Below are 25,659 nucleotides of genomic sequence, written 5' to 3'. Positions count from 1 at the left end.
CTGCCATGCGTGTGACATCAGCCCAGATGTAATAGCAGGCATCCTATGGCTTCTGCCCAGCAGCAGTTTCAGATAATCCTTGACTTCTACTGAAGCAGCAGCACAGTCTGAACAAGTAAACACATTAAAACACCCCCCCCCCCTCCCCTCCCAATCTATTGATTGGACGATGAAGGAGCAGCAGAACATTTAGGAGGCCACCTTCTGCTCACTTTACTCTCTCCCCTTTTCAACATGTTCCTTCCTCACACATGGGCATGAATCTGAGCCTGATTTGCTCCCCATGCTGCCCCTCTCTCTGTCAGTAGGAGTGCCATTGTACAGGGAAGCTAAGGCACATTCTGGCACTCACATTTTCTGCATTTAAAATTAAATGATGTCATGCATTACTTCATTGTTGGGGTTTACATACCCTTGTGTGGTCCCCGTCTTTGTCCCCAAGGTGGTTCTGGACTCTGGAGCCCAAAAAACATGTCCTATCCCCTTGCCTGTGTATTCATTCTTCTCTTGTCATCAGGTTCCTCCACTATAACTTTGTAACCCCCCAAACACAGCCTTCATCTCTCCACAGATCTTGTCACAGGCCTACAAGTGGTTCTTGGTACAGTCAGCTCTCCCTATGGCCAAAATTACCATGTTTGAAAGTCGTGCAGTAGTTCATTGTTATGGTTTCTATACCCTTTAACCTGGCCTGCAGTCTCTGCTAGCCCTGTGTTGTTCCCTTCTTGGGCCCGAGGTAGCTCTGGACTCTGGAGCACAAAAACGTGCCCTTCCCCTACCTTGTTAATCTATTCTACTCTTTTCACCAGGTTTCTCCACTATAACCTTGTAACCCCCTAAATACAGCCTGCATTTCTCCACAGATCTAGTCACAGGCCTACAAGTGGCTCTTGGTACAATCAGCTCGGCCTATGGCCAGAATTAATATCTGTCTGAAAGTCGTGCAATAGTTCATTGTTAGGGTTTCCACACCCTTTAACCTGCCCTGCAGGCCCACCTAGCCCTTGTCTGGTCCCCATCTTGGTCCCTGATTTGGCTCTGGACTCAGAAACGTCCCCTGTTTAATTATTCAACTCTTGTCACCAGGTTCCTCCACTATAACTTTGTAACCCCCTAATATGTCTTTACAGATCTAGCCATAGGGGTCCACAAGTGGTTCTTAGTACAATCAGCTCGGCCTATGGCCAGAATGAATATCTGTCTGAAATTCATGCAGTAGTTCATTGTTAGGGTTTCCACACCCATTAACCTGGCCTGCAGTCCCACCTAGCCCTTGTGTGGTCCCCATCTTGGTCCCTGAGATGGCTCTGGACTCAGAAACGTGCCCTGTTTATTCATTCAACTCTTGTCACCAGGTTCCTCCACTATAACTTTGTAACCCCCGAATGTGCCTCTACAGATCTAGCCATAGGGGTCCACAAGTGGTTCTTGGTACAATCAGCTCAGCCTATGGCCAGACTTAATATCTGTCTGAAATTCATGCAGTAGTTCATTGTTAGGGTTTCCACACCCTTTAACCTGGCCTGTTTATTCATTGAACTCTTGTCACCAGGTTCCTCCACTATAACTTTGTAACCCCCTAATATGTCTCTACAGATCTAGCCATAGGGGTCCACAAGTGGTTCTTGGTACAATCAGCTCAGCCTATGGCCAGAATTAATATCTGTCTGAAAGTCATGCAGTAGTTCATTGTTAGGGTTTCCACACCCTTTAACCTGGCCTGCAGTCCCACCTAGCACTTGTGTGGTCCCCATCTTGGTCCCTAAGATGGCCCTGGACTCAGAAACGTGCCCTGTTTATTCATTCAACTTTTGTCACCAGGTTGCTCCACTATAACTTTGTAACCCCCTAATATGTCTTTACAGATCTAGCCATAGGTCCACAAGTGGTTCTTGGTACAATCAGCTCGGCCTATGGCCAGAATTCATATCTGTCTGAAATTCATGCAGTAGTTCATTGTTAGGGTTTCCACACCCATTAACCTGGCCTGCAGTCCCACCTAGCCCTTGTGTGGTCCCCATCTTGGTCCCTGAGATGGCTCTGGACTCAGAAACGTGCCCTGTTTATTCATTCAACTCTTGTCACCAGGTTCCTCCACTATAACTTTGTAACCCCCGAATATGCCTCTACAGATCTAGCCATAGGGGTCCACAAGTGGTTCTTGGTACAATCAGCTCGGCCTATGGCCAGAATTCATATCTGTCTGAAAGTCGTGCAGTAGTTCATTGTTAGGGTTTCCACACCCTTTAACCTGGCCTGCAGTCCCACCTAGCCCTTGTGTGGTCCCCATCTTGGTCCCTGAGATGGCTCTGGACTCAGAAATGTGCCCTGTTTATTCATTCAACTTTTGTCACCAGGTTGCTCCACTATAACTTTGTAACCCCCTAATATGTCTTTACAGATCTAGCCATAGGTCCACAAGTGGTTCTTGGTACAATCAGCTCGGCCTATGGCCAGACTTAATATCTGTCTGAAATTCATGCAGTAGTTCATTGTTAGGGTTTCCACACCCTTTAACCTGGCCTGTTTATTCATTGAACTCTTGTCACCAGGTTCCTCCACTATAACTTTGTAACCCCCTAATATGTCTCTACAGATCTAGCCATAGGGGTCCACAAGTGGTTCTTGGTACAATCAGCTCAGCCTATGGCCAGAATTAATATCTGTCTGAAAGTCATGCAGTAGTTCATTGTTTGGGTTTCCACACCCTTTAACCTGGCCTGCAGTCCCACCTAGCACTTGTATGGTTCCCATCTTGGTCCCTAAGATGGCCCTGGAGTCAGAAACGTGCCCTGTTTATTCATTCAACTTTTGTCACCAGGTTGCTCCACTATAACTTTGTAACCCCCTAATATGTCTTTACAGATCTAGCCATAGGTCCACAAGTGGTTCTTGGTACAATCAGCTCGGCCTATGGCCAGAATTCATATCTGTCTGAAATTCATGCAGTAGTTCATTTTTAGTGTTTCTACACCCATTAACCTGGCCTGCAGTCCCACCTAGCCCTTGTGTGGTCCCCATCTTGGTCCCTGAGATGGCTCTGGACTCAGAAACGTGCCCTGTTTATTCATTCAACTCTTGTCACCAGGTTCCTCCACTATAACTTTGTAACCCCCGAATATGCCTCTACAGATCTAGCCATAGGGGTCCACAAGTGGTTCTTGGTACAATCAGCTCGGCCTATGGCCAGAATTCATATCTGTCTGAAAGTCGTGCAGTAGTTCATTGTTAGGGTTTCCACACCCTTTAACCTGGCCTGCAGTCCCACCTAGCCCTTGTGTGGTCCCCATCTTGGTCCCTGAGATGGCTCTGGACTCAGAAATGTGCCCTGTTTATTCATTCAACTTTTGTCACCAGGTTGCTCCACTATAACTTTGTAACCCCCTAATATGTCTTTACAGATCTAGCCATAGGTCCACAAGTGGTTCTTGGTACAATCAGCTCGGCCTATGGCCAGACTTAATATCTGTCTGAAATTCATGCAGTAGTTCATTGTTAGGGTTTCCACACCCTTTAACCTGGCCTGTTTATTCATTGAACTCTTGTCACCAGGTTCCTCCACTATAACTTTGTAACCCCCTAATATGTCTCTACAGATCTAGCCATAGGGGTCCACAAGTGGTTCTTGGTACAATCAGCTCGGCCTATGGCCATACTTAATATCTGTCTGAAATTCATGCAGTAGTTCATTGTTAGGGTTTCCACACCCATTAACCTGGCCTGCAGTCCCACCTAGCCCTTGTGTGGTCCCCATCTTGGTCCCTGAGATGGCTCTGGACTCAGAAACGTGCCCTGTTTATTCATTCAACTCTTGTCACCAGGTTCCTCCACTATAACTTTGTAACCCCCCAAATATGCCTCTACAGATCTAGCCATAGGCGTCCACAAGTGGTTCTTGGTACAATCAGCTCGGCCTATGGCCAGAATTGATAAAAGATTAAGGTGTGTCGAAAGGTAAAATAAATACATTCAAAAGATTATCACAATGGTACCAACATCCCTGGATTACTTGTATGAAGTATGTCTCTGAAATTACAGAGCTCTCGCCTAGGCGAGATAAGTGAGGGCTTGGGAAAACCAAAAGGGTAGGACTTTAATGGTACCAGTAGACATTAAATATTCACAGGAGGGTTAAAGAAATTAGAACTTTATTCATTGGGGTATAAAAATCATCCGCTTAACATAAGCTTGATGAATAATATAGAAGATACAAAAAACAAAAAATGAACAGTCATCAAGAAACAAACATGATTGGTAGAATAAATCACATAGATAGATACAGCAATGTATACATGACCATATAAAGATGATATACAAGTAGCTACTCAAAGTGGACACTCCAATTCTCGCCCACTAGAGCAGCGCCCAACATGTTTCGCCAGAGGCTTCTTCAGGGGCATTAATAAATTAGATCAATGGTGTGATACTACATAAGATATGAAAGAAAAGAAGTAAGTATTGCAAATATTTAATAAAATCACAATATTGGTTAGATAGACAGAATATCATGCGGGTCCAAGGAGGAAAACCACACCCGTTGAACAGATAGCCCAACACACCAGAAGGCAGCCCTAGGGTAACACGCACGAAAGGAAGTGGCAGGAGACGCATGAGACAGCTGGGGGGGGACGGGTGCGGGAGCGGATATTAGGTAATATCAGTCATAGATGTAACCACTTGGTAGAAGATAAGGTATATTATTGTGATGCATGCAACATGCATGGATATTACTGTAAATGGAGAACCATACTTTCGTAAATACCAAATTAATATCTGTCTGAAAGTCATGCAGTAGTTCATTGTTAGGGTTTCCACACCCTTTAAACTGGCCTGCAGTCCCACCTAGCCCTTGTGTGGTCCCCATCTTGGTCCCTGAGATGGCTCTGGACTCAGAAACGTGCCCTGTTTATTAATTCAACTCTAGTCACCAGGTTCCTCCACTATAACTTTTCTACCCCCCTAAGACAGCCTGCATGTCTCTACAGATCTAGCCATAGGCCCACAAGTGGCTCTTGGTACAGTCAGCTCTGCCTATGGCCAGAATTAATAGCATCGCAATGAGCAAGGGGAACTGACTCCGTAAGCACGGCAATTTTTTCCGAACCTGTTATTTTTTATTTTTTTTATATTCGCTGATCTGCAGAGAGACTGCTTCTTGTCTAGAGCTCTGCAGAACATTACCTTATCATACTGTGACCAATGTGATCTGCAACACTGCGCACCCTCTACTTACAAAGAAAAGACACGAGTGGAATTAAATCTGACCCCTGGAAACTAACCATCCTGCAAATTATTTTAATTATTATAATTAACCCACTCCCACACATACAACTGTGTTGGATACTAGGTAGCTAATAATAATGTGCGTGCAGTATTCCTGCCAAAAAGGGGATTTTCTTAGGCTGTGTAGGAAAAAGGTCATGGCAGCCTACTCAGTATTATTTAAAGCACCTGTCCACCTTTTACAGCGTTTTAGGTGTATTGCAGCAAGTAAAATGCCATGCCTAAAGTAGCCAAATGGAATCTATCTTGTAGAGGTCTACTGAATTTAAATCATTGTTATAAAGGATGAGTTTGAGTTGAGCCTGAACCCAGAAGTCAGCTGTCATTCCTAAGCCAATCAGCTGCTGCCAGGACATTCCCTGCCTCGCAGGTGCAGTTACACAAAAGAGCAGGGATGCTTGTGACACTATTGACCTAATATGACCAATGGCCACTTGGACCCAAGTAACAGTTTAGAAATAACAAACATATTTCAGTTTTGGCACTAATGATTTATTACCTTTGATTACCTGACTGGCTCTTTTTACATTTTCCCATAACTGGCTCAGAGGCCAGTAGCTATAGCAGTAGAGAGGCTCCCACATACCAGAAGGATAGGTATAGTAGCAGGTCACCCTGGCAGATGACACGGGCTCTCCTGAGGTGGAGGTCTAAACACCAGCCAGTGTTCATCAGAGCTCCTGATGGTGGAGATGGGTTTTTGCTGCATGTTAGTACCAGGTCGCAGACCTCAGGAACACCCCACCAGGAGGTGAGTAAGTCGGGGTCCAGTAGAAGATATAGCAGGTAGGGATAGAGCAGAAGTGTGGTCAGTAAACAAGCCAAAGGTCAGTAACAAGTGGTCACAGGTTGGGATCAAGCAGCAGCATAGTTGAGAAACAAGCCAAAGTTCGGTAACGAGTGATAGCAACGATACAAACGGCAGCAGGAGTGCCAAGAGGACGGTATATTGGCTGGAGAGAGCACAATAATTTGGTAAACAGAAAGGGCAAAAGCATGGTTAAAATGGGAAGTCCATGGGAGGAGCAAGGAGTTCAAGGTTTAAGAGAAACAAGGCAACAGTGTCTAACGAATCTGGCAGGGAGCAGGCCAGCATCTCAGGTGGCTCTACAAGAAGATATACTGCCAGACACAGCAGAGGTTGCAGGTTCAGATCCGGGTCCTGACACTTGGCTACACCTGTCCTTTTGTGTTCCAAAGATTTCTATATGGTTGTGTCCCAAAGCCAGAGACACTGAGATGGTCCTATAGAAGTCCACGGGGCTGTAATGCTCAGGCACAGCCAGGATAGTGAAGACTTGAACCACTGAATGTCAAAAATACAGGGGGACAGTAGCTGTTGGATAGAGGCAAGTATGCATCAGTGGAGGGGGAAGAGGGCAAAAATGATAAATGCACTTTGGTTATAAGTGCACTTATCCTTTATTGTGGAACTAAACCCTGCAAATACTCCTTTTCAACAATCCAATGTCCATGAGGTCCCTTGCCGGTGCCGGCATCTTCTTCATGAATTCTTCCGGGTGACGAGTCGCCTTGATTGGGAACTGCAAGATGATGTAACTCCAGCACATGCGCAGGAGCTCCTTCATCCCAGCACAGAATGAATGGTCAAACATTCCCATAGACACACTCCTAAACCTTGTGGACAGCCTTCCCAGAAGAGTTGAAGCTGTTATAGCTGCAAAGGGAGGGCCAACTCAATATTGAACCCTATGGACTAAGACTGGGATGCCATTAAAGTACGTGTGTGTGTGTGTAAAGGCAGGCGTCCCAATACTTTTGGAATGTAGTGTATGTGTTCGGCCTGCGTAAAGAGGTTAAAGAGTAACTTCACTTTAGTTGAGAAATGTGCAGGGTGAATGTGAGTGAATTTATAATTATCAATCAGCTTCTGAACCTGCAGGGTTCTGATGAGGAAAGGGGCTGGGTCTGATTTCCTATTGGGAGTATCTCACCAAAAATGAAATTTTCTTGCAGGCGATGCCCAAAATCTGACTTGTATCTTAGGGCAGACTTCTGAGAAAATCAGTGAGCCAATCACACAAGCAGGAAATGAAATACCTGGGAGGGTGTCATGCATACCATCTCTGTACTGAGTGCCTCCAGGTGGCTGTATTGCCTTTTACAGAAAATGACAGTGGCTGCAGAATGACAATGAAAGGTCATTTTTAAAAACATTCAATTACAATATGACTTGTGTAGCAATTGTATATGCTGCTACATTAAATAGATGGTAAACCCTTGTTTTTTTTGTTTTTTTTTATTGCAAACATGTTATACTTACCTGTTTTGTGCAATCGTTTTGCACAGAGCAACCCAGATCCTTTTCTTTTGGGGTCCCCCACTCGCACCCCAGGCCCCTTCTCTTCATTGGGTGCCACCTCGGAAAGCCGCTTTCCCTGGGGGCACCCATGCGAGCGTACTCCAGAGTCCCGCTGCTGCATCCATTGACACAGACAGCTGCTCTTGGCCCCGCCCCCTTCTCCCGCATCACTGGATTTGATTGACAGCAGTGGGAGCCAATGGCTCCTGTTGCTATCAATCTGTCCAATGATGACAGTGAGAGCAGCTGGAGCCGCTGCGCTCATGCACATCGTGCAATCCTTTTGCACAGAGCAACACAGATCCTCTTCTTTTGGGGTCCCCCACTCGCGCCCCAGGCCCCTTCTCTTCATCGGGTGCCCCCTCGGAAAGCCGCTTTCCCTGGGGGCACCCATGCGAGCGTACTCCAGAGTCCCGCTGCTGCATCCATTGACACAGACAGCGGCACTTGGCCCCGCCCCCTGCTCCCGCATCACTGGATTTGATTGACAGCAGTGGGAGCCAATGGCTCCTGTTGCTATCAATCTGTCCAATAATGACAGTGACAGCAGCTGGAGCCGCTGCGCTCATGCACATCGTGCAATCCTTTTGCACAGAGCAACCCAGATCCTCTTCTTTTGGGGTCCCCCACTCGCGCCCCAGGCCCCTTCTCTTCATCGGGTGCCCCCTCGGAAAGCCACTTTCCCTGGGGGCACCCATGCGAGCGTACTCCAGAGTCCCGCTGCTGCATCCATTGACACAGACAGCGGCACTTGGCCCCGCCCCCTGCTCCCGCATCACTGGATTTGATTGACAGCAGTGGGAGCCAATGGCTCCTGTTCCTATCAATCTGTCCAATGATGACAATGAGAGCAGCTGGAGCCGCTGCGCTCGTGCACATCATGCAATCCTTTTGCACAGAGCAACCCAGATCCTCTTCTTTTGGGGTCCCCCACCGGCACCCCAGGCCCCTTCTCTTCATTCGGTGCCCCCTCGGAAAGCCGCTTTCCCTGGGGGTACCAATGTGAGCGTGCTGCCGAGTCCCGCTGCTGCATCCATTGGCACAGACAGCGGCACTCCGCCCCGCCCCCCTGCTCCCGTGTCACTGGATTTGATTGACAACAGTGGGAGCCAATGGCTCCTGCTGCTATCAATCTGTCCAATGATGCCAGAGACAACAGCTGGAGCCGCTGTGCTCATGCACATCACTGGATCGGATCGGGCTCAGGTAAGAAAAAGTGGGGGGGGGGGGCGGGAGCTACAGCACAGAAGGTTTTTTTACCTTAATGCATAGACTGCATTAGCGCAAAAAAAACCTTAAGGCCTTTGCAACCCCTTAATTTTTTTATTTTTTATTTGGTATTTTATTTTTTTCTCGAAAAGGCAGTTACCCTTTAGGTGTTAAGGGCTTGTTTTAGGGGACAAGTGTTGGGGGGGGGGGGGGGGCAGTTTGTCCACATGCCTCACGCAGTAAACTACCAGAGCCAGGCGTCCTGTGATAGGAAGAAAAGCATCGCCCCAGAACACCAAACAACCAGCACAAAGATTATTTTACACGCCGCAGGGTTGCCCGGTACACTACGGAATTACCAGAACAAAAGACTAAATCTCTCGGCAAGTAGACTTTGTTCTCTTGTTTTTTTTTTTTTTTTGCTTACCGGCCCGGGTGGAGTGGAACTAAAGCCGAAAAAAGGAAAAGCCATTATTCACCGCTTTTTTTTTTAGTGCTGCCCAGCAGCCGATAAATTCCGGCGGCATTAATGTGAGATGTATAAATAGGCACACTTGTGGGCTTCGTCTTCTCAAATTCATTTATTTCCTTCCTCTGCACTTGTGCGAGTGCCAGCCGGTCACTTCTGGAAAGAATTCAGCTTACAAAACGCGAACGAGGGAACAGTAACAATCGCTCGCCAGTTCTTTGTGCCGCAGCCCACCAGGTAAATTAATGTCAGGCGAAAGGAGCCAACTGCGCTTCAATCTCTGCGAGCTGAGAGTGACAGCGCCGGCGAGAAAGGCTGATATGTGGGTCATTCGTCACGCTAACGTTTCCATACAAATTAATTGCAGGAGGCGGAAAATTAGATCGGTGGCAGAGAGGGAAATCTGCTGGTGCCAATCTGAGGATGGATTTTAGAATGGCCCGGGGCAAAATAAGGTGCACGGGGCAGTGGACGCGGACCGCGTCCCCAAAATGAGATGCTAATTCTGTCACTCCCTGTATAATGTGTGCAGAAGCTTCCAGAGCTGGAACAAATATCTAGGAGACATGGATTGAAGGGGAAAGGCTGCCATTGCTGACTTGGTTTTTAAGGCTCGATGGAACTTTTGGTTTAAATCAGCAAAATGCATTTCAGGTGCATCCAAAGATAAGGTGTACAAAGTGTGTAAGGGTCCTTTCACATGGGCTTTCCGCCCGGCGGATTCTGTTTTGCTCAGTGGGGATCGATCTACCGATCCCCACTGAGCAGGCGGATAATAGGTCCGTCAGCTCCCCGCTTTTCCCTATGGATCCTATAATTCGCGGCTGGTACTCCATGGGCCGGGGTGGGGGCGGCAGACAGACCACACCATACCATACACCTCCCCCCCCGGACCACACCAGCCCACACACCATATCCCTTACCGTGAACATGTGGGGGTAGGCCGGCGGCGGCGGCTTCTCCTCCTCTGGTCAGTCTCCTGTGTCTCCTCCCTCCTCCTCCTCCTCTTTTGTCAATGGCATGGCTTCTCCTTTTGGCCAATCGGGAAAGGGGTCTCAGGACCTGTTTCCTGATTTGCCAGGAGGAGGATCATTCGCTATTGTCAAACAACTGGGTGGGCTCAGGGTGCAGTGCTCTGCGCCTCGAGCCCTCCCTTTTTTGAAGCCTATTAGAGCCTCTGGCTCTAATCAGGTGCTTAAAAAAAAAAAAGAACCCATTGGAATCCATGCGTCCGGTGCCCTGCATGTAGATTAGGGGGTGGACGCATGGATAAAGGGAACGGCGCCCCTGCGCCCCCAATGGACGGGCTGCCCCTGGATCCGATCCCATCCGATCCTCCAGACGGGTGTCAGCAGACATCAGCTGCTCCATAGAGGTTCATGGAGCATCCAATCAGGTCAGCCTGAAAAACTGACAGGCGGACCTGATCGGAAAGCCCTGTGGGAAAGGGGCCTTACAGTTTGCTTTGTTTAGAAAGAAGCCTGTCAGCTGCCAGCATGCTCCAGAAAAGGACCCTTGCTACCTGTGTGGAAGCAGTAGTCTCTCTGCGGAGGGCTGCCACACCCCCTAATGCGTCAGAGCTGGAGATTTTTCAATCAGCTGAAAGCAAGAGCTTTGCTAATTGGAGAGCTCTAGCTGTGACACTGCAGGAGGTTAATGAATAGAGGGCTGCTGTATTTTCTGTCTTTAAGTTCAGCTTTAAATAACTTCTTCCTGTACAACTGGCATAATCGTGTCCCCCCCCCCCCCCCCCCCCCGTCTGCACCTGACGGCCGCGTGTTCCTTACAGAGCCGTGCTTAGGAGAAAAAAAGAACCGTTAAATCCTGATAATGACCTTGTGTATTATTTTTCAGCTTAATAAGATGCATCTTCTGATCTCTGTAATAAATATAGAATATTGTCCTCATAGTGCTGGAGACATCCTGTAGCTGTGTGTTCCTGCATTGCTTTGCACAAAGAAAAGTACAGAGGTAATAGCAGGTGATGGGAGCGGTGATAAGTGCGTTCTTGTATCCTCAGCGCTCCGTGGGAACATGTGTCTGTAGAAATGCAGATTTTCTGCTCTTGTTTGTCTATACATTTAGGTTACAAAATAAGGTCTACATTGGTTAGCCCTGGCTCACACTGCTGCGACCTGCGACACAAAGTCTCATGACAAGTCAAAACACGTTCATTTCAATGGGTACAGTCCTAATTGCTGCGACAAAAAAAAATAGTTCCTGCACTACTTTTCTGCATCTTCCGTGCAACATGAGTGCCATACACTAGAATTGTAAAATCACCAAAGTCGCAGGGAAGTTGTTTCTTTGTCTTATCTTTGCGACTTTGGCTGCAGGGGCAGTTGCCCCCCCTATGCTCCTAAAGTTATCTAGAACAGATGTGTATTTTTCCTGCCATAGAAGACTGGAAAACCTCATTATCCTTTGTGTTTTATATTATATTATCATAGAAGCCACTATGTGCTCCTTCCCACACACAATTAGACCCGGATGTAACATTGTTCTTTATATTCATAGCCATCTACAGTACTATTTGTTCCATAGAGACAAAACAAGCAAAACAAAACAAGCAACGTAATATATTGAACTGTATTGTAATCGCACTGTCCCCCTTTATATTGTAAAGCGCTGCGTAAATTGTTGGCACTATGTAAAATCCTTTATAATAATAATATACCCATTGGAAATAAACATCCCTATAGTTACTTATACTGAATGTGTGTTGTCTTTTTCTCTGGAATGGGGGCAAATAGTGTGCAGAAAGGTGGCAGTCCCTCCCCTTAAAGTGAAACTCCTGCCAATACTTAGTAGGGTAGGGTTAGAACCTCTGTTAGGTTTATATTGCTGTGTGTTTCCCCACTAAAGAGTTTTTTCCTCCCTTCCTGTTCCAATGACAAGGTTGTCACCAGAAAAGAAAGGAAGGGTGCAATAAAAACATGTCTTTCTGGAGTAGAGCAAAGAATGCCAGAACCTGTGAGTGAAGGGTTAGATGGCTAGGATGTGCCGTGAGTGTGGGGTGAGTTGGCTGGGGAGTGGCCCAGAAGGGATATTCAGGGGGATATTCAGGTCAGTAGGGATGTACTGTGAACGGAGGGTGAGGTGCACAGATATGGATATGTTGTGAGTTTGGGGTGAGATTGGCTACGACAGATGTGCTTTTACGAAGTGGCCCAGAAGAAAATTCAGGAGGATGGTGAGTTCACCAGGGAGGGTTGCACTGTGAGAGGAGGGTGAGGTGGTGGGGAGGGATGTGCCTTGAAGGTGGGGTGAGATCACCGGTGACAGATGTGCTGTGGTTGGGAGAGGGGTTGGAGTGGCCGGAAAGGGATATTTGGGGGGAAGGGGGTTGGTGAGGTTGCCGGGGAAGGATGTATTGTGAGTGGTGGGTATGTTGGTCTGCGAGGGATGTGCCGTGAGTTTGGGGTGAGATCTCTGGGGACAGTTGTGCTGTGGGTGGGGGGATATTCAGGGGGGATGGTAAGGTCCCTAGAGAAGAATGTTCCATGAGTGTGGGCTGAAATTACTGTGAATGGATGTACTGTGGGGGGATTGGAGTGGCCTGAAAGGGATACTTGAGGGGATGGTGAGGTTGCCAGGGAGGAATTTACTGAGAAGGTGCCAGGGATGGATTTGCCGTGAGTTTGGGGTAAGTTGGCTGGGGACAAATGTGCTGTGGGTGGCATGGGGGATGGAGTGGCCCAGAAGGGATATTCAGGTCAGTAGGGATGTACTGTGAACGGAGGGTGAGGTGCACAGATATGGATATGTTGTGAAGGATGTATTATGAGTGGCAGGTATGGTGATCTGCGAGGGATGTGCCGTGAGTTTTTGGGTGAGATCTCTGGGGACAGTTTTGCTGTGGGTGGGGGGATATTCAGGGGGATGGTAAGGTCCCTATGGAAGAATGTTCCATGAGTGTGGGCTTAAATTACTGTGAATGGATGTGCTGTGAGGGGAGGGGAGTGGCCCGAAAAGGGATACTTGGGGGGGGGGGGATGGTGAGGTTGCCAGGGAGAAATGTACTGTGAAGGGGCCAGGGATGGATTTGCCATGAGTTTGGGGTAAGATCCCCGGGGACAGGTAGGTGGGGATATTCAGAGGGGATGGTAGGGGTAAAATCAGTTAGGGAGAGTGACTTGAACATGTGAAACATGTCTATCTCTGTACCCTGTGTACCTTTAACATATGTCTATAGAGGATTCATCTTCCTAGCAGCTGGTGGTGTGCAGCCAATTTCTCCTTAATTTCTACTGCTGCAGCGGTGGCGATCCGGGGTCAGCACCCACAGCACCGGGATTGCTCACCTGAGCGGAGGTTGTCTTCTCATTTTCACTATAGAACAAACATAGATTTATACTCAGAAAAAAAGTTAACAATAAAAAAGAAATACAAAACATGTATTGAGAAAAAAATGGGCGGACTCGATGGACCACTCGGCCTTTTTTCTGCCGTCACTTTTCTGTTTCTAATTTTCTGCTTTATTGAGCACTATGTTATGTTATGACTCTATTATGCAGCGTGTTCAGCAATGATATGAAAGTGATAAAATTGTATATTTTTAATGTACTAATCCTCCCATCGGTGTGATTGTCAGACATTCCTTGTATCTTCTGATTGCACATATAATAAGACAGATTGCATTTCATTATTGTGCTTCTTCTCTCCGCAGCTGGAGTGCCAAGCTCTACCTGACCCCAAGTAACATCGTCCTGCTGACTGCCATTGCTCTCATCGGAGTGTGCGTTTTCATCCTGGCAATAATCGGCATCCTACACTGGCAAGAGAAGGTAAGATCCCGGCATAGCCCATCCGGGACAGCTGCTCCTCTATAGGTGTATGAGGGCCAAGCACTGTGCAGATAGGCTACAAGAAAATATAATTTAATTCCCAGCCACGAGCCTTGTCACTTTTTATGTTCACCGACGCCTTGATATACGTGAAGCCGCATACGTTACATATGTAATTGTTACATACATAAAGAAGAGCTGCACCAAGAACCATTGTGCACTGAGATTTCTATGGTAGCTGTACAGCTTATAAAAAAATGCTTGGGTCCAAATCACGTAAGGTAAACCTGTCACAAGCCTTGGAAAGTCCGATTGAGCCTGCAATGAAAATGCAGAAGCAGGGGGTCACCTTCAGTGAAAACTGCACATGCAGTTACATGCAAATCTTGACTTTTCTTGTGAAAGTCAGGGTTGGCCACTCCCACCTCCTGAGCTTATCTACAGCCTCTTTTTTTTAAGTCAGTATTTTGTGATAGATTAACCACTTAAGCCCCGGAAGATTTTACCCCCTTCCTGACCAGGCCCTATTTTGCGATTCGGCACTGCGTGACTTTAACGGACAATTGCGCGGTCATGCGACGCTGTACCTAAACGAATTTGACGTCCTTTTTTTCCCACAAACAGAGCTTTTTTTTGGTGGTATTTGATCACCTCTGCGATTTTTTGATCATGCGCTATAAACAAAAAAGAGCGACAATTTTGCAAAAATAACAATATTTTTCAAATTTTTTTATATGAAATTCCCCAAAAAAAAAATGTAAAAATCAAAAATTTTTAACATTTTTGGCCAATTTGTTTTCTGCTACATATGTTTGGTAAAAAAAATAGCAATAAGCGTATTTTGATTGGTTTGCGCAAAAGTTATTGCGTTTACTAACTAAGGGAAAGATTTTTGTCATTTTTGTTGTTTTTTTTTTTAAACAAGTAATGGCGGCAATCTGCAATTTTTTTTTTTTTCGCGGGACTGCAACATTGCGGCAGACAGATCCGACCCTTGATTGACATTTTTGACACTTTTGGGGGTACCAGTGACATTACTACAGTAATCAGTGCTATACATATGCACTGTTACTGTAAAAATGACACTGGCAGGGAAGGGGTTAACTTTATTGGGGAAGGGGGGGTTAAGTGTGTCCCTAGGGGCGTCTTTCTAACTGTGCAGGGATGTGGCTTTTTATGTAACAGCAGAGATCTACGGTCCTACATAGCAGGACCATATGATCTCTGCTGTTACACAGGGAAGAATGACAGGCGGCTTTGTTTACATTAGCCACCTGCCTTTCTCCCTCTGTTACTGACGATCGCGAGTGACCGGCCGACATCCGGTCCGCCGGTCACTTGCGCTGAGGTGTCTGTGGACGAGCGGGAGCGTGCCTCCGGCGGCGCGCGCTCGCCCCCTATTGGCTCACAGGCTAGTGACGTACCGGTACGTCACTTTGCCTGCACGGGGCTGACCGCCGCGGTATATGTACTTGCGGCGGTCGGCAAGCGGTTAAAGCCCCTTTCACACTTGTGCAACTTATCCTGCGACTTGGGACTGCAAAGTCACATGACAAGTCGTACTCCATGATTTCCAATGAGTACCGTTCATATTTGTACGACTTCAAGTCGAAACGACTTCAAAGTAGTCCCTGCACTAGTTTGGGATGATTTTAATGCGTTTTGGGGTCAAAAGACATAAGCATTGCTTCGAGTCCAGTCAAAATCCCGGCAAAATCGTGCAACTTTTAGATCGCATAAGTGTGAAAGGGGCCTTAAGGAGAAGCGTAGGAATCGAAAATAACACATATATAAAGTCGCCTCCCTGGGTGGGATGCTGCAGCTGTCCCCCTCCGGTTCTGTTTCAATCGTTTTTATTAGCTTTACAAAATAAAGTAATACAATTTAGTATAGGTTTTTACATTGTTGAGGCTATCAAGAACAGTAAAAGCATAAAGTAGTATCAAAATCGAGGGATATCAGTATAGTCCTGTATCCCAATCTTGTGGTATTCACAACCACTGACCTATCCAGGAACAGTCCAGAGATTCAATAACCACCAGTTTTGACACAAAAGGAAGAAATAACATGCATATAAGAAAAAAAATGTGGGGTGGGAAAAAACGCTTGAATTACTCTGAGGACCGTCTGAGGCTCTATGCAGAGGAGGAAGGCCGGCTTGTACCAATCCCTCCACCGTACAGTCCAGCTAGTATGTGGACTGCTCCAGTTCCCGAAGTTGACTAGAAGCGAGGGACAAACCCAGGGGGTGCTAAACCCAGAGTGATGCCATCAAAAATATTATTTACAATGTAAATTCGAAGATATGGCAGGTTCCATACTGTGATAAACATCCAATAGGACCAGAAGTCAGGATATAGGACCTGTCATTATCTAGAACAATTTTGAAATATAATCTCAAAAGAGCAAAAGCAGAAAAAGAAGAGAAGGGGAACAAGAAATGTCCATTTCCCCTCCGGTTCTAAGCCCAAAAACTCAACGCTCACGTGACCTCTGATCACTCAGTTCTCGGTTTTCTTCTTCAGATGCCTGCCTTTACACACACATGAACTTTAATGGCATCCCAGTCTTAGTCCGTAGGGTTCAATATTGAGTTGGCCCACCCTTTGCAGCTATAACAGCTTCAACTCTTCTGGGAAGGCTGTCCACAAGGTTTAGGAGTGTGTCTATGGGAATGTTTCACCATTCTTCCAGAAGCGCATTTGTGAGGTCAGGCACTGATGTTAGACAAGAAGGCCTGGTTCACAGCCTCCGCTCAAATTCATCTCAAAGGTGTTCTAAAGGTTTGAGGTCAGGACTCTGTGCAGTCCAGTCAAGTTCCTCCACCCCAAACTGGCTCATCCATGTCTTTATGGACCTTGCTTTGTGCACTGGTGAGCAGTCATGTTGGAACAGGAAGGGGCCATCCCCAAACTGTTCCCAAAAAGTTGGGAGCATGAAATTGTCCAAAATGTCTTGGTATACTAAAACCTTAAGAGTTCCCTTCACTGGAGCTAAGGGGCCAAGCGCAACCCCTGAAAAACAACCCCACACCATAATCCCCCCCTCCACCAGCGCACAAAGCAAGGTCCATAAAGACATGGATGAGTGAGTTTGGGGTGGAGGAAACTTGACTGGCCTGCATATAGTCTGACCTCAACCCGATAGAACACCTTTGGGATGAATTTGAACAGAGACTAGGAGCCAGGCCTTCTCTCCAACATCAGTGCCTGACCTCACAAATGCGCTTCTGGAAGAATGGTCAAACATTCCCATAGACACACTCCTAAACCTTGTGGACGGCCTTCCCAGAAGAGTTGAAGCTGTTATAGCTGCAATGGGTGGGCCAACTCAATATTGTACCCTACGGACTAAGACTGGGATGCCATTAAAGTTCATGTGCGTGTAAAGGCAGGCGTCCCAATACTTTTGGCAATATAGTGTTTCTCTGTTCATTACTTTGGTCTTGTTTTGTAGAAGTGCTTTCTCATCGCTGTTCACATTCATGTCATGTTCTTTCTGGAAGGATTAAAAGTCACCTCAGATAGCATAAGTGACAGATGTCTGGCTTCCCTATTCCTGTAATTAGCATATTGTAATTAATGAACCTGCACCTGATCTTTTATAAAGTGACTTTCAATGGAAAAACGTTGTCATGCTGTTGCTTCAAGGAATAAACAGAATATTTGGAGCGGGGCTTTGAACAAAACACTAAAGAATACTTCATTTAAGTATAAAAAAATGCAGTAGTTCTGTTGATGGACCAAATACACTTTCAGTTGACGTACATCTATCAAATCCGTGTATCTGTGCATACATTATATATTTTTTTGCATAAAGTTTTGTTTTGTCCACAGCAACATATAGAACCTTGCCTTAGGCAATATGGCTCTCCACAAACTCATGTTTCATGTCAGTGATTTGAGTGCCACGTCTTATGTCTCCAAGGGGTTCATTTTCTAAAACTGGAGAGGGGTATTCTTCCCAGTGACAACCAAATTAAAGGGCATTCTTCCCACTGATCACCAATGTAAGGAGCATTCTTCCCACTGACCCCCAGTGTAAGGAGCATTCTTCCCACTGATCACCAATGTAAGGGGCATTCTTCCCACTGACCACCAATGTAAGGAGCATTCTTCCCACTGACCACCAATGTAAGGGGCATTCTTCCCACTGACCCCCAGTGTAAGGAGCATTCTTCCCACTGACCCCCAGTGTAAGGAGCATTCTTCCCACTGATCACCAATGTAAGGAGCATTCTTCCCACTGACCACCAATGTAAGGAGCATTCTTCCCACTGATCACCAATGTAAGGAGCATTCTTCCCACTGATCACCAATGTAAGGGGCATTCTTCCCACTGATCACCAATGTAAGGAGCATTCTTCCCACTGACCACCAATGTAAGGAGCATTCTTCCCACTGATCACCAATGTAAGGAGCATTCTTCCCACTGATCACCAATGTAAGGGGCATTCTTCCCACTGACCTCCAATGTAAGGGGCATTCTTCCCACTGACCCCCAGTGTAAGGAGCATTCTTTCCACAGATCACCAATGTAAGGGGCATTCTTCCCACTGACCCCCAATGTAAGGGGCATTCTTCCCACTGATCACCAATATAAGGAGCATTCTTCCCACTGACCCCCAGTGTAAGGAGCATTCTTTCCACAGATCACCAATCTAAGGAGCATTCTTCCCACTGACCTCCAATGTAAGGGTCATTCTTCTCACTGACCCCCAATGTAAGGGGCATTCTTCCCACTGACCCCCAATGTAAGGAGCATTCTTCCCACTGACCTCCAATGTAAGGGGCATTCTTCTCACTGACCCTCAATGTAAGGGGCATTCTTCCCACTGACCTCCATAGTAAGGGGCATTCTTCCCACTAATCAACAATGTAAGGGGCATTCTTCCCACTGACCTCCAATGTAAGGGGCATTCTTCCCACTGACCCCCAGTGTAAGGGGCATTCTTCCCACTGACCACCAATGTAAGGGGCATTCTTCCCACTGACCCCCAATGTAAGGGGCATTCTTCCCACTGACCGCCAATGTAAGGGGCATTCTTCCCACTAACCACCAATGTAAGGGGCATTCTTCCCACTGACCCCCAGTGTAAGGAGCATTCTTTCCACAGATCACCAATGTAAGGAGCATTCTTCCCACTGACCTCCAATGTAAGGGGCATTCTTTCCACTGACCACCAATGTAAGGGGCATTCTTCCCACTGACCTCCAAAGTAAGGGGCATTCTTCCCACTAACCAACAATGTAAGGGGCATTCCTCCCACTGACCACCAGTTTAAGGGACATTCTTCCCACTGACCCCCAATGTAAGGGGCATTCTTCCCACTGACCCCCAATGTAAGGGGCATTCTTCCCACTGACCCCCAATGTAAGGTGCATTCTTCCCATTGACCATCAATCAGATGGTTTTTGAAGGCCTGCAAATTATTATAGGGGTTCCTATGGCAATGTTGTATACGTTGTTTATGTAAAACCTAAAAAACGTAAAAAGAAATTGCATGTATTGTATGTGTGCACTAATATGCTGATTATAGGAACGCATGCCTAATGTAATTGTGATCGGTCCATCAATAAAACCTTTGTAGTATGTTATATTTGCATTTCGTTAGTGCTATATTCAAAGACCCATTCCAAAAATTCAGTTTAGTCGCTATTTTCAAGATGATGGCTATCAAAGGATTGATACTTTATTAGAATTCAATCAGAATTTGAGTAAAGTCCTTCAAGAAATATGTTACTATTCAAAGCTGTGTAAGGGTCCTTTCACACACTCCGTCCATCGGACGAACTCCGTTTATCTCAGAGGGGGATCGATCCGCTGATCCCCCGCTGAGCAGGAGGATGACAGCTGTGTCTCTGCGCTGTGTGCGGAGACACAGCTGTCAGGTCCCCATGCATCTCTATGGGGAAATCGGATGGGAACGGACCGTCTGTCCATTCTCATCCGATCCCATCCGCTGAACAGATGGAAAATAGGGTTTCCATCCGTCCAGATTTGACGATCGGATGTCAGCAGACATGTCTCCGCTGACATCCGATGCCCCATAGACATGCATGGGGTGACCGTTCAGATCCGCCAAAAAAAAAGACAGGGAGATCTGAACGGTCCGCCTGTGTGAAAGGGGCCTTAGTCTTTATGGCATAACTAGTGAAGTAACGTAAATAGAGGCCTTAACTGGGTCCAGGGACTGGATGGGGCACCTGGGAGACTCTAAAAGTGCAGGCTTCTTTAAACTTCTTCAGTACTGGCCTGTGTACCCCTTTATTACCAGGCCATGTTTGCAGTTTTCACTGTTGTGATTGTTTGACTGACAATTACTCGGTCATTCAACACTGTACTCAAATGAATCCTATATCAATTTTTCAGAGAGCTACAGTTTATTTTTTTTGTGGTATTTAATGACCACTGGGTTTTTTGTTTTTTGTTTTTCTACTATATAAAGGGGGGAAAAGACCAAATAACAAAAAAAAAAAAAAAAAACTTTCCCCTACTTTCGGTCATAAAACATATCAATTAAAATTGATCGTAATGCATGAGTAATTGACCCTGAGTATGCATTAGTAATTGTAATCCAAAATGACCCTTTTTGGAATGTCACTATTGGTCATCACAGCGTTTATATGGCACAGAGCCGCTTGGATCGGCTCTGTACTCTGTGTTTGTGAACCGAGCTATCATCAGATGGTTCACAGCCATTAATGGGCGCACTTGTCATGCAAGAGCGATTCCTGCACTTCCATTTATAAACAGCACCACAGGAATAAGCGTCCACCATTTTGCCAGTCAGAAATGGAGGTTGGGAAGCAGTTAAAGCAGGAATAGTTGGGATAAATGTGTCTTTATGTATCTAAATCAAACTGTTTTTGGGTTAGATATATTCAGCCCCACCTGTTCAATAATTAAAATACCGGTTTGGGTGAACTTACCCTTTAAAGGTGAACTCGGAAATAAGAAAATATTCACAGTGTATGCAAGAGATGCATGTATTCTACTTGAATCTCGGTGTGATGTTTGTAGTAATCCAGTGTGAGACTTCCTGTAATAAAGACCGCTCACTGCTGCTCTCTTTTCTTGTGCAGGGGGACTGGTCTTGGCTCCGCCCACTCCTGTAGTTTTCTGTAGGCAGCCTGTAGTGGGTGGAGCCTGCTGGCCCCCTCCCACAGCTCTGCTCTCTCTCTCTGCTTGTGCAGGGTGACTGTTCTGGAATCCACCCCTTTCTGTAGTTTTCTGCAGGCAGCCTGTAGTGGGTGGAGCCTGATGAGCACCTCCCACAGCTCTGCTCTCAGCACAGGCTACGTACAGCACAGTGATGATGTCTCTGCTACTTTTACAAGATAATATTTGGGCTTGCAAAGACATTTGGTGCACACAGAGTGGATTTATATCTGTATTAAAGTATAAATTCAAACTATGGCGGTACTGAGTCCCCTGGGAAAGAGGTCATGAGGGATGATGGCTGCTGCTCCCTGGGATCAGGTCTTGAGATAGCCTAATGCACATAAATTAGAGAAGAAGAAAAGGGGGCACCCCATCTAAGTGTAACCTGTAGTAATGCTTAAATGCACTAAGTGTGAATCAAGCTCAGCATGTAAAGATGGCCATCTGTAAGGTTGCAGGTATCAGCAGGCAAGCGACTCGTAGATGCAGAGTTTGGCGGGGAGGTGGCTGAATATTGAATGAGAAGGGACTGCTGCTGTGTTTGGAGATGGAATACAAGCTGTCACGCTGTGCTGGCAGTTTCCTGGAGTCCTCCGCGTGCTCGGCAAGAATCAGCTGCTTTTGGAGGTGTCAGGGATGACCTCACTATGTCCAAGGGGGCTTGGATATAGTGATGTCATCTCCTACACCTCCAAGAGCAGCTGATCCTTGCCAAGGGGGCTTGGACGTAGTGCCTTCATCCCCGTCACCTCCAAGTGCAGCTGATCCTTGCCAGGGGGCTTGGGCATAGTGACGTCATCACCGATACCTCTGAGTGGAGCTGATCCTTGCCAAGGGGGCTTGGACATAGTGACGTCATCACCGATACCTCTGAGTGGAGCTGATCCTTGCCAAGGGGGCTTGGACATAGTGACGTCATCCCCGACACCTCTGAGTGCAGCTGATCCTTGCCAAGGGGGCTGTGACGTAGTGACGTCATCCCCGTCACCTCCGAGTGCAGCTGATCCTTGCCAAGGGGGCTGTGACGTAGTGATGTCATTCCCAACACCTGCAAATTCAGCCAATCCTTGCTAAGGGGTCTTGGATGTTGTGACGTCATCCCCGACACCTCCAGGTGCAGCCGATCCTTGCCAAAGGGGCTTGGACATAGTGACATCATCTCTGACACCTCTGAGTGCAGCCGATCTTTGCCAAGGGGGCTTCAATGTAGTGACATCATCCCCGACACCTCCGAGTGTAGCCGATCCCTGCAAAGGGGGCTTGGATGTAGTAACGTCATCCATGACACCTCCAAATGCAGCTGATCCTTGCCAAGAGGGCTTGGATGTAGTTACATTATCCATGATACCTCCGAGTGCAGCCGATCCTTGCCAAGGGAGCTTGGACATAGTGACATCATTCCCAACACCTCACAGTGTAGCCGATTCTTGCCAAGGGGACTTGGATGTAGTGACATCATCCATGACACCTCTGGGTGCAGCCGATTCTTGCCAAGGGGGCTTGGATGTAGTGACATCATCCATGACAGCTCTGAGTGCAGCCAATCCTTTCCAAGAGGACTTGGACATAGTGGCGTCATTCCCGACACCTCTGAGTGCAGCCGATCCTTGCCAAAGGGTCTTGGACATAGTGATGTCATCACCGACACCTCAAAGTGCAGCCGATCCCTGTAAAGGGGGCTTGGACGTAGTGACGTCATCCATGACACCTCAGAGTGCAGCTGATCCTTGCCAAGGGGGTTTGGATGTAGTGACATCATTCCCAACACCTCTGAGTGCAGCCGGTCCTTGCCAGGGGGGCTTGGACGTAGTGACGTTATCCACGACACCTCCGGGTGCAGCCGGTCCTTGCCAAGGGGGCTTGGACGTAGTGACGTCATTCCCAATGACTCCGAGTGCAGCTGATCCTTGCTGAGCAGGCCGAGGACTCCAGGAAGCCGCCAGCAGAGCTTGACAGCTTGCGTTCCATCTCCAAGCACATTCCTTCTCATTCACCATCCAGCCACCTCCCAGCTGAACTCCGCTTATACTAGCCACTTGCCTACCAACCTCTGCATCCACTGCCTGCTGACTTCTGCATCCACCTACCATTTGCCTGGCAATCTCTGCAACCTTATAGTTTAACATCTTTACATGCTGAGCTTGATTCACAAGTGCAAGTGAGTGCATTTAATAATTCTACACTTAGATGGCACGCCCCCTCTTCTTTATCTTCTTCTTCTCTGGATTTATATCCATTGTGGCTATTGAAGAATATATCTAGAAGAGAATATATAGGAAGGTTTGTTTTGCCTTTAATTTTATTTTTTTTATAATTGGATTTTTTTTTTTTTTATTAAATTTGTATCTAAATTTGCTGTGGGGGACTTCCTCCGTGTCCTACCAAAGTCCTCCAAATCTCACCCAAACAACCGCCTGACACATTCATCATTATTGTCCAGCTCTGAAGTGGTGATTTTTAAAAATGAGCAGTGCTTTATTTTTAATTTAGATTTAAGTGGCAGGACGTGAGCTGTTTCGGCTACTTGCAGTGTGTAATAGCGGGGCTCGTTAGCAGTTAATGACTTGCTTGATCGTTAGGAATGAGAAGTTTTGGATCATTAACGCTTACAGTGGAATTATTACCAATATAAACTGGACCCATAATAATGAATAATAAACCAGAAAAATCTTAAAGGCTCGTGAACAAACTTACTAATAGTCCCCGAAATCCGCTGGGACATTTTACACACCAATTGGTTTCCTCTTTCTCTGTTTCAGAAAGCAGACGACCGGGAGAAACGGCAAGAAGCCCATCGCTTCCATTTCGACGCCATGTGAAGCCTCAGAAACCGCTTTGCTCTTTGAATAAAGGCTTAAAAGTGGTTTTCCTGGAAAATGTTAGTCTCTGTTCACTTACTGATGAAGGCACAGTTCAGCGATTTACAAACTTCAACTCATTAACTTCCATGGGATGGCTGAGGGTTGTGGGAATTCTTAGCCATTTTCTGAAATCAGCTCCTTTTTTGTTAGGGAGAATTCCGTTCATTGAGCATTTATGTTAGGGCCTTCACTGACAACCATCTTAGCACTGGAGATTTTAGATTAGGGCTCCATTTACATTAGCACTTCTCCAAAGTCGCACAATTTCCAGTGTGACTTTGATGCAACTTTTGGTGTGACTTTGATCTGACTTTACATTCTCTGGACCAAAGTCACACCAGAAGTCGCACCAGAGTAGTGCAGGCATCTTTTCAATCTGAACAGGTGCCATTGCAAACAATGCGCTGTGACTTGTCATATGACCTAGGTCAGCGATGGTGAACCTTGGCACCCCAGATGTTTTGGAACTACATTTCCCATGATGCTCATGCACTCTGCAGTGTAGTTGACCATCATGGGAAATGTAGTTCTAAAGCATCTGGGGTGCCAAGGTTCGCAATCACTGACCTAGGTAGATACATATTCGCCAGCACACCAAGGATCTTGCAAAAGCAGTCCAAAAAACTTTATTCAAGATACGATCACATCAGAAAAATACAGTGCAACGTTTCGGAGCCGCGCAGGACCCCTTCGTCAGGCATGAATAAAGTTTTTTGGACTGATTTTGCAAGATCCTTGGTGTGCTGGCGAATATGTATCTACCTGTAACAAATCCAATTGCCAACTGGTGATCGCTTCAGCACCCAGTACACATGAGCCTACAAACCAGGAAGGTGTGCGATCGGAATATGAACTATATTGTCATATGACCTGTCACGTCCAAAGTTGCATGACAAGTCACACAAGCGTGAATGGGTTCTAAGGCTCAGTATTCGCTTAGCCCTCCACTTTCCCATAGAAGTTAAACTGAATGTAATCCCCCTTCCTCCAATCCTGCTCCTAGTAGAAAAAGCCAGTAAAACTTTTTTTTTAGCAGAAAATGGTTCCATTGGATTCCACTGCATCCAGTCACATGACCAGTTGCCTAGGCATTGGTCACGTCCTCTCAGCCAAAATGGCTTAGTCAGCAGATCTGCTTGAGCTCAGATTCAGTTGTGATCACATGACCAATGCCAAGGCATTTGATTATGTAATCACCCACCCATAAGAAGTTGGAAGAAGCATCTTCTGCAGGACAAGTTAGGATTACAGGTCTGTACTATTATAAGGGGCGAGGAAGCAATGAAATTTTTTTGGTATAGGTTCAGTTTTAAACTAAGACCTTTCCCATATAGTGGGCACAATAAAGATAACACTACATTTGGGGATTCCTCCTTGCTGTTCTGCCACAGCATGTGAAACAGCCTATCTTAACATTTTTACCCCAGAGGAACTCTAGGAATCATTTTGAGATTTTGGGAAACATCTCCAAAACCAATTCATGGAAGGTGAGTCTGAAAAATGTCTCCTACATTGATGGCCAGTGGGAAAAAAAAGCCCCCTACATTGGTGGCCAGTGGGGAA

At 46.5% G+C, this 25,659-nt stretch overlaps 1 protein-coding gene across 1 annotated transcript in view; it reads left to right on the top strand.

Moving 5' to 3' along the window:
• ITFG1 (integrin alpha FG-GAP repeat containing 1) overlaps positions 1–24,264 on the top strand; it is a gene marked incomplete at its 5' end in the record, with an annotated part of 371,997 nt that extends 347,733 nt beyond the window's left edge. Inside the window, 2 exons of the mRNA XM_082269956.1 lie at positions 13,954–14,071; positions 23,995–24,264. Coding sequence (XP_082126082.1) covers positions 13,954–14,071; positions 23,995–24,054 — 178 coding nt within the window. The 3' untranslated portion in view covers positions 24,055–24,264. The remainder of the gene's footprint in view (positions 1–13,953; positions 14,072–23,994) is intronic.
• Between the last annotated feature and the right edge of the window lie 1,395 nt (positions 24,265–25,659).

The sequence above is a fragment of the Pelophylax lessonae genome (genome assembly GCF_965119305.1).
Source record: "Pelophylax lessonae genome assembly, chromosome: 10".
Classification (NCBI taxonomy): domain Eukaryota; kingdom Metazoa; phylum Chordata; class Amphibia; order Anura; family Ranidae; genus Pelophylax; species Pelophylax lessonae.
The sequence above is the reverse complement of the archived record's forward strand: the minus strand, read 5'-3'. Positions and strand labels throughout refer to the sequence as shown.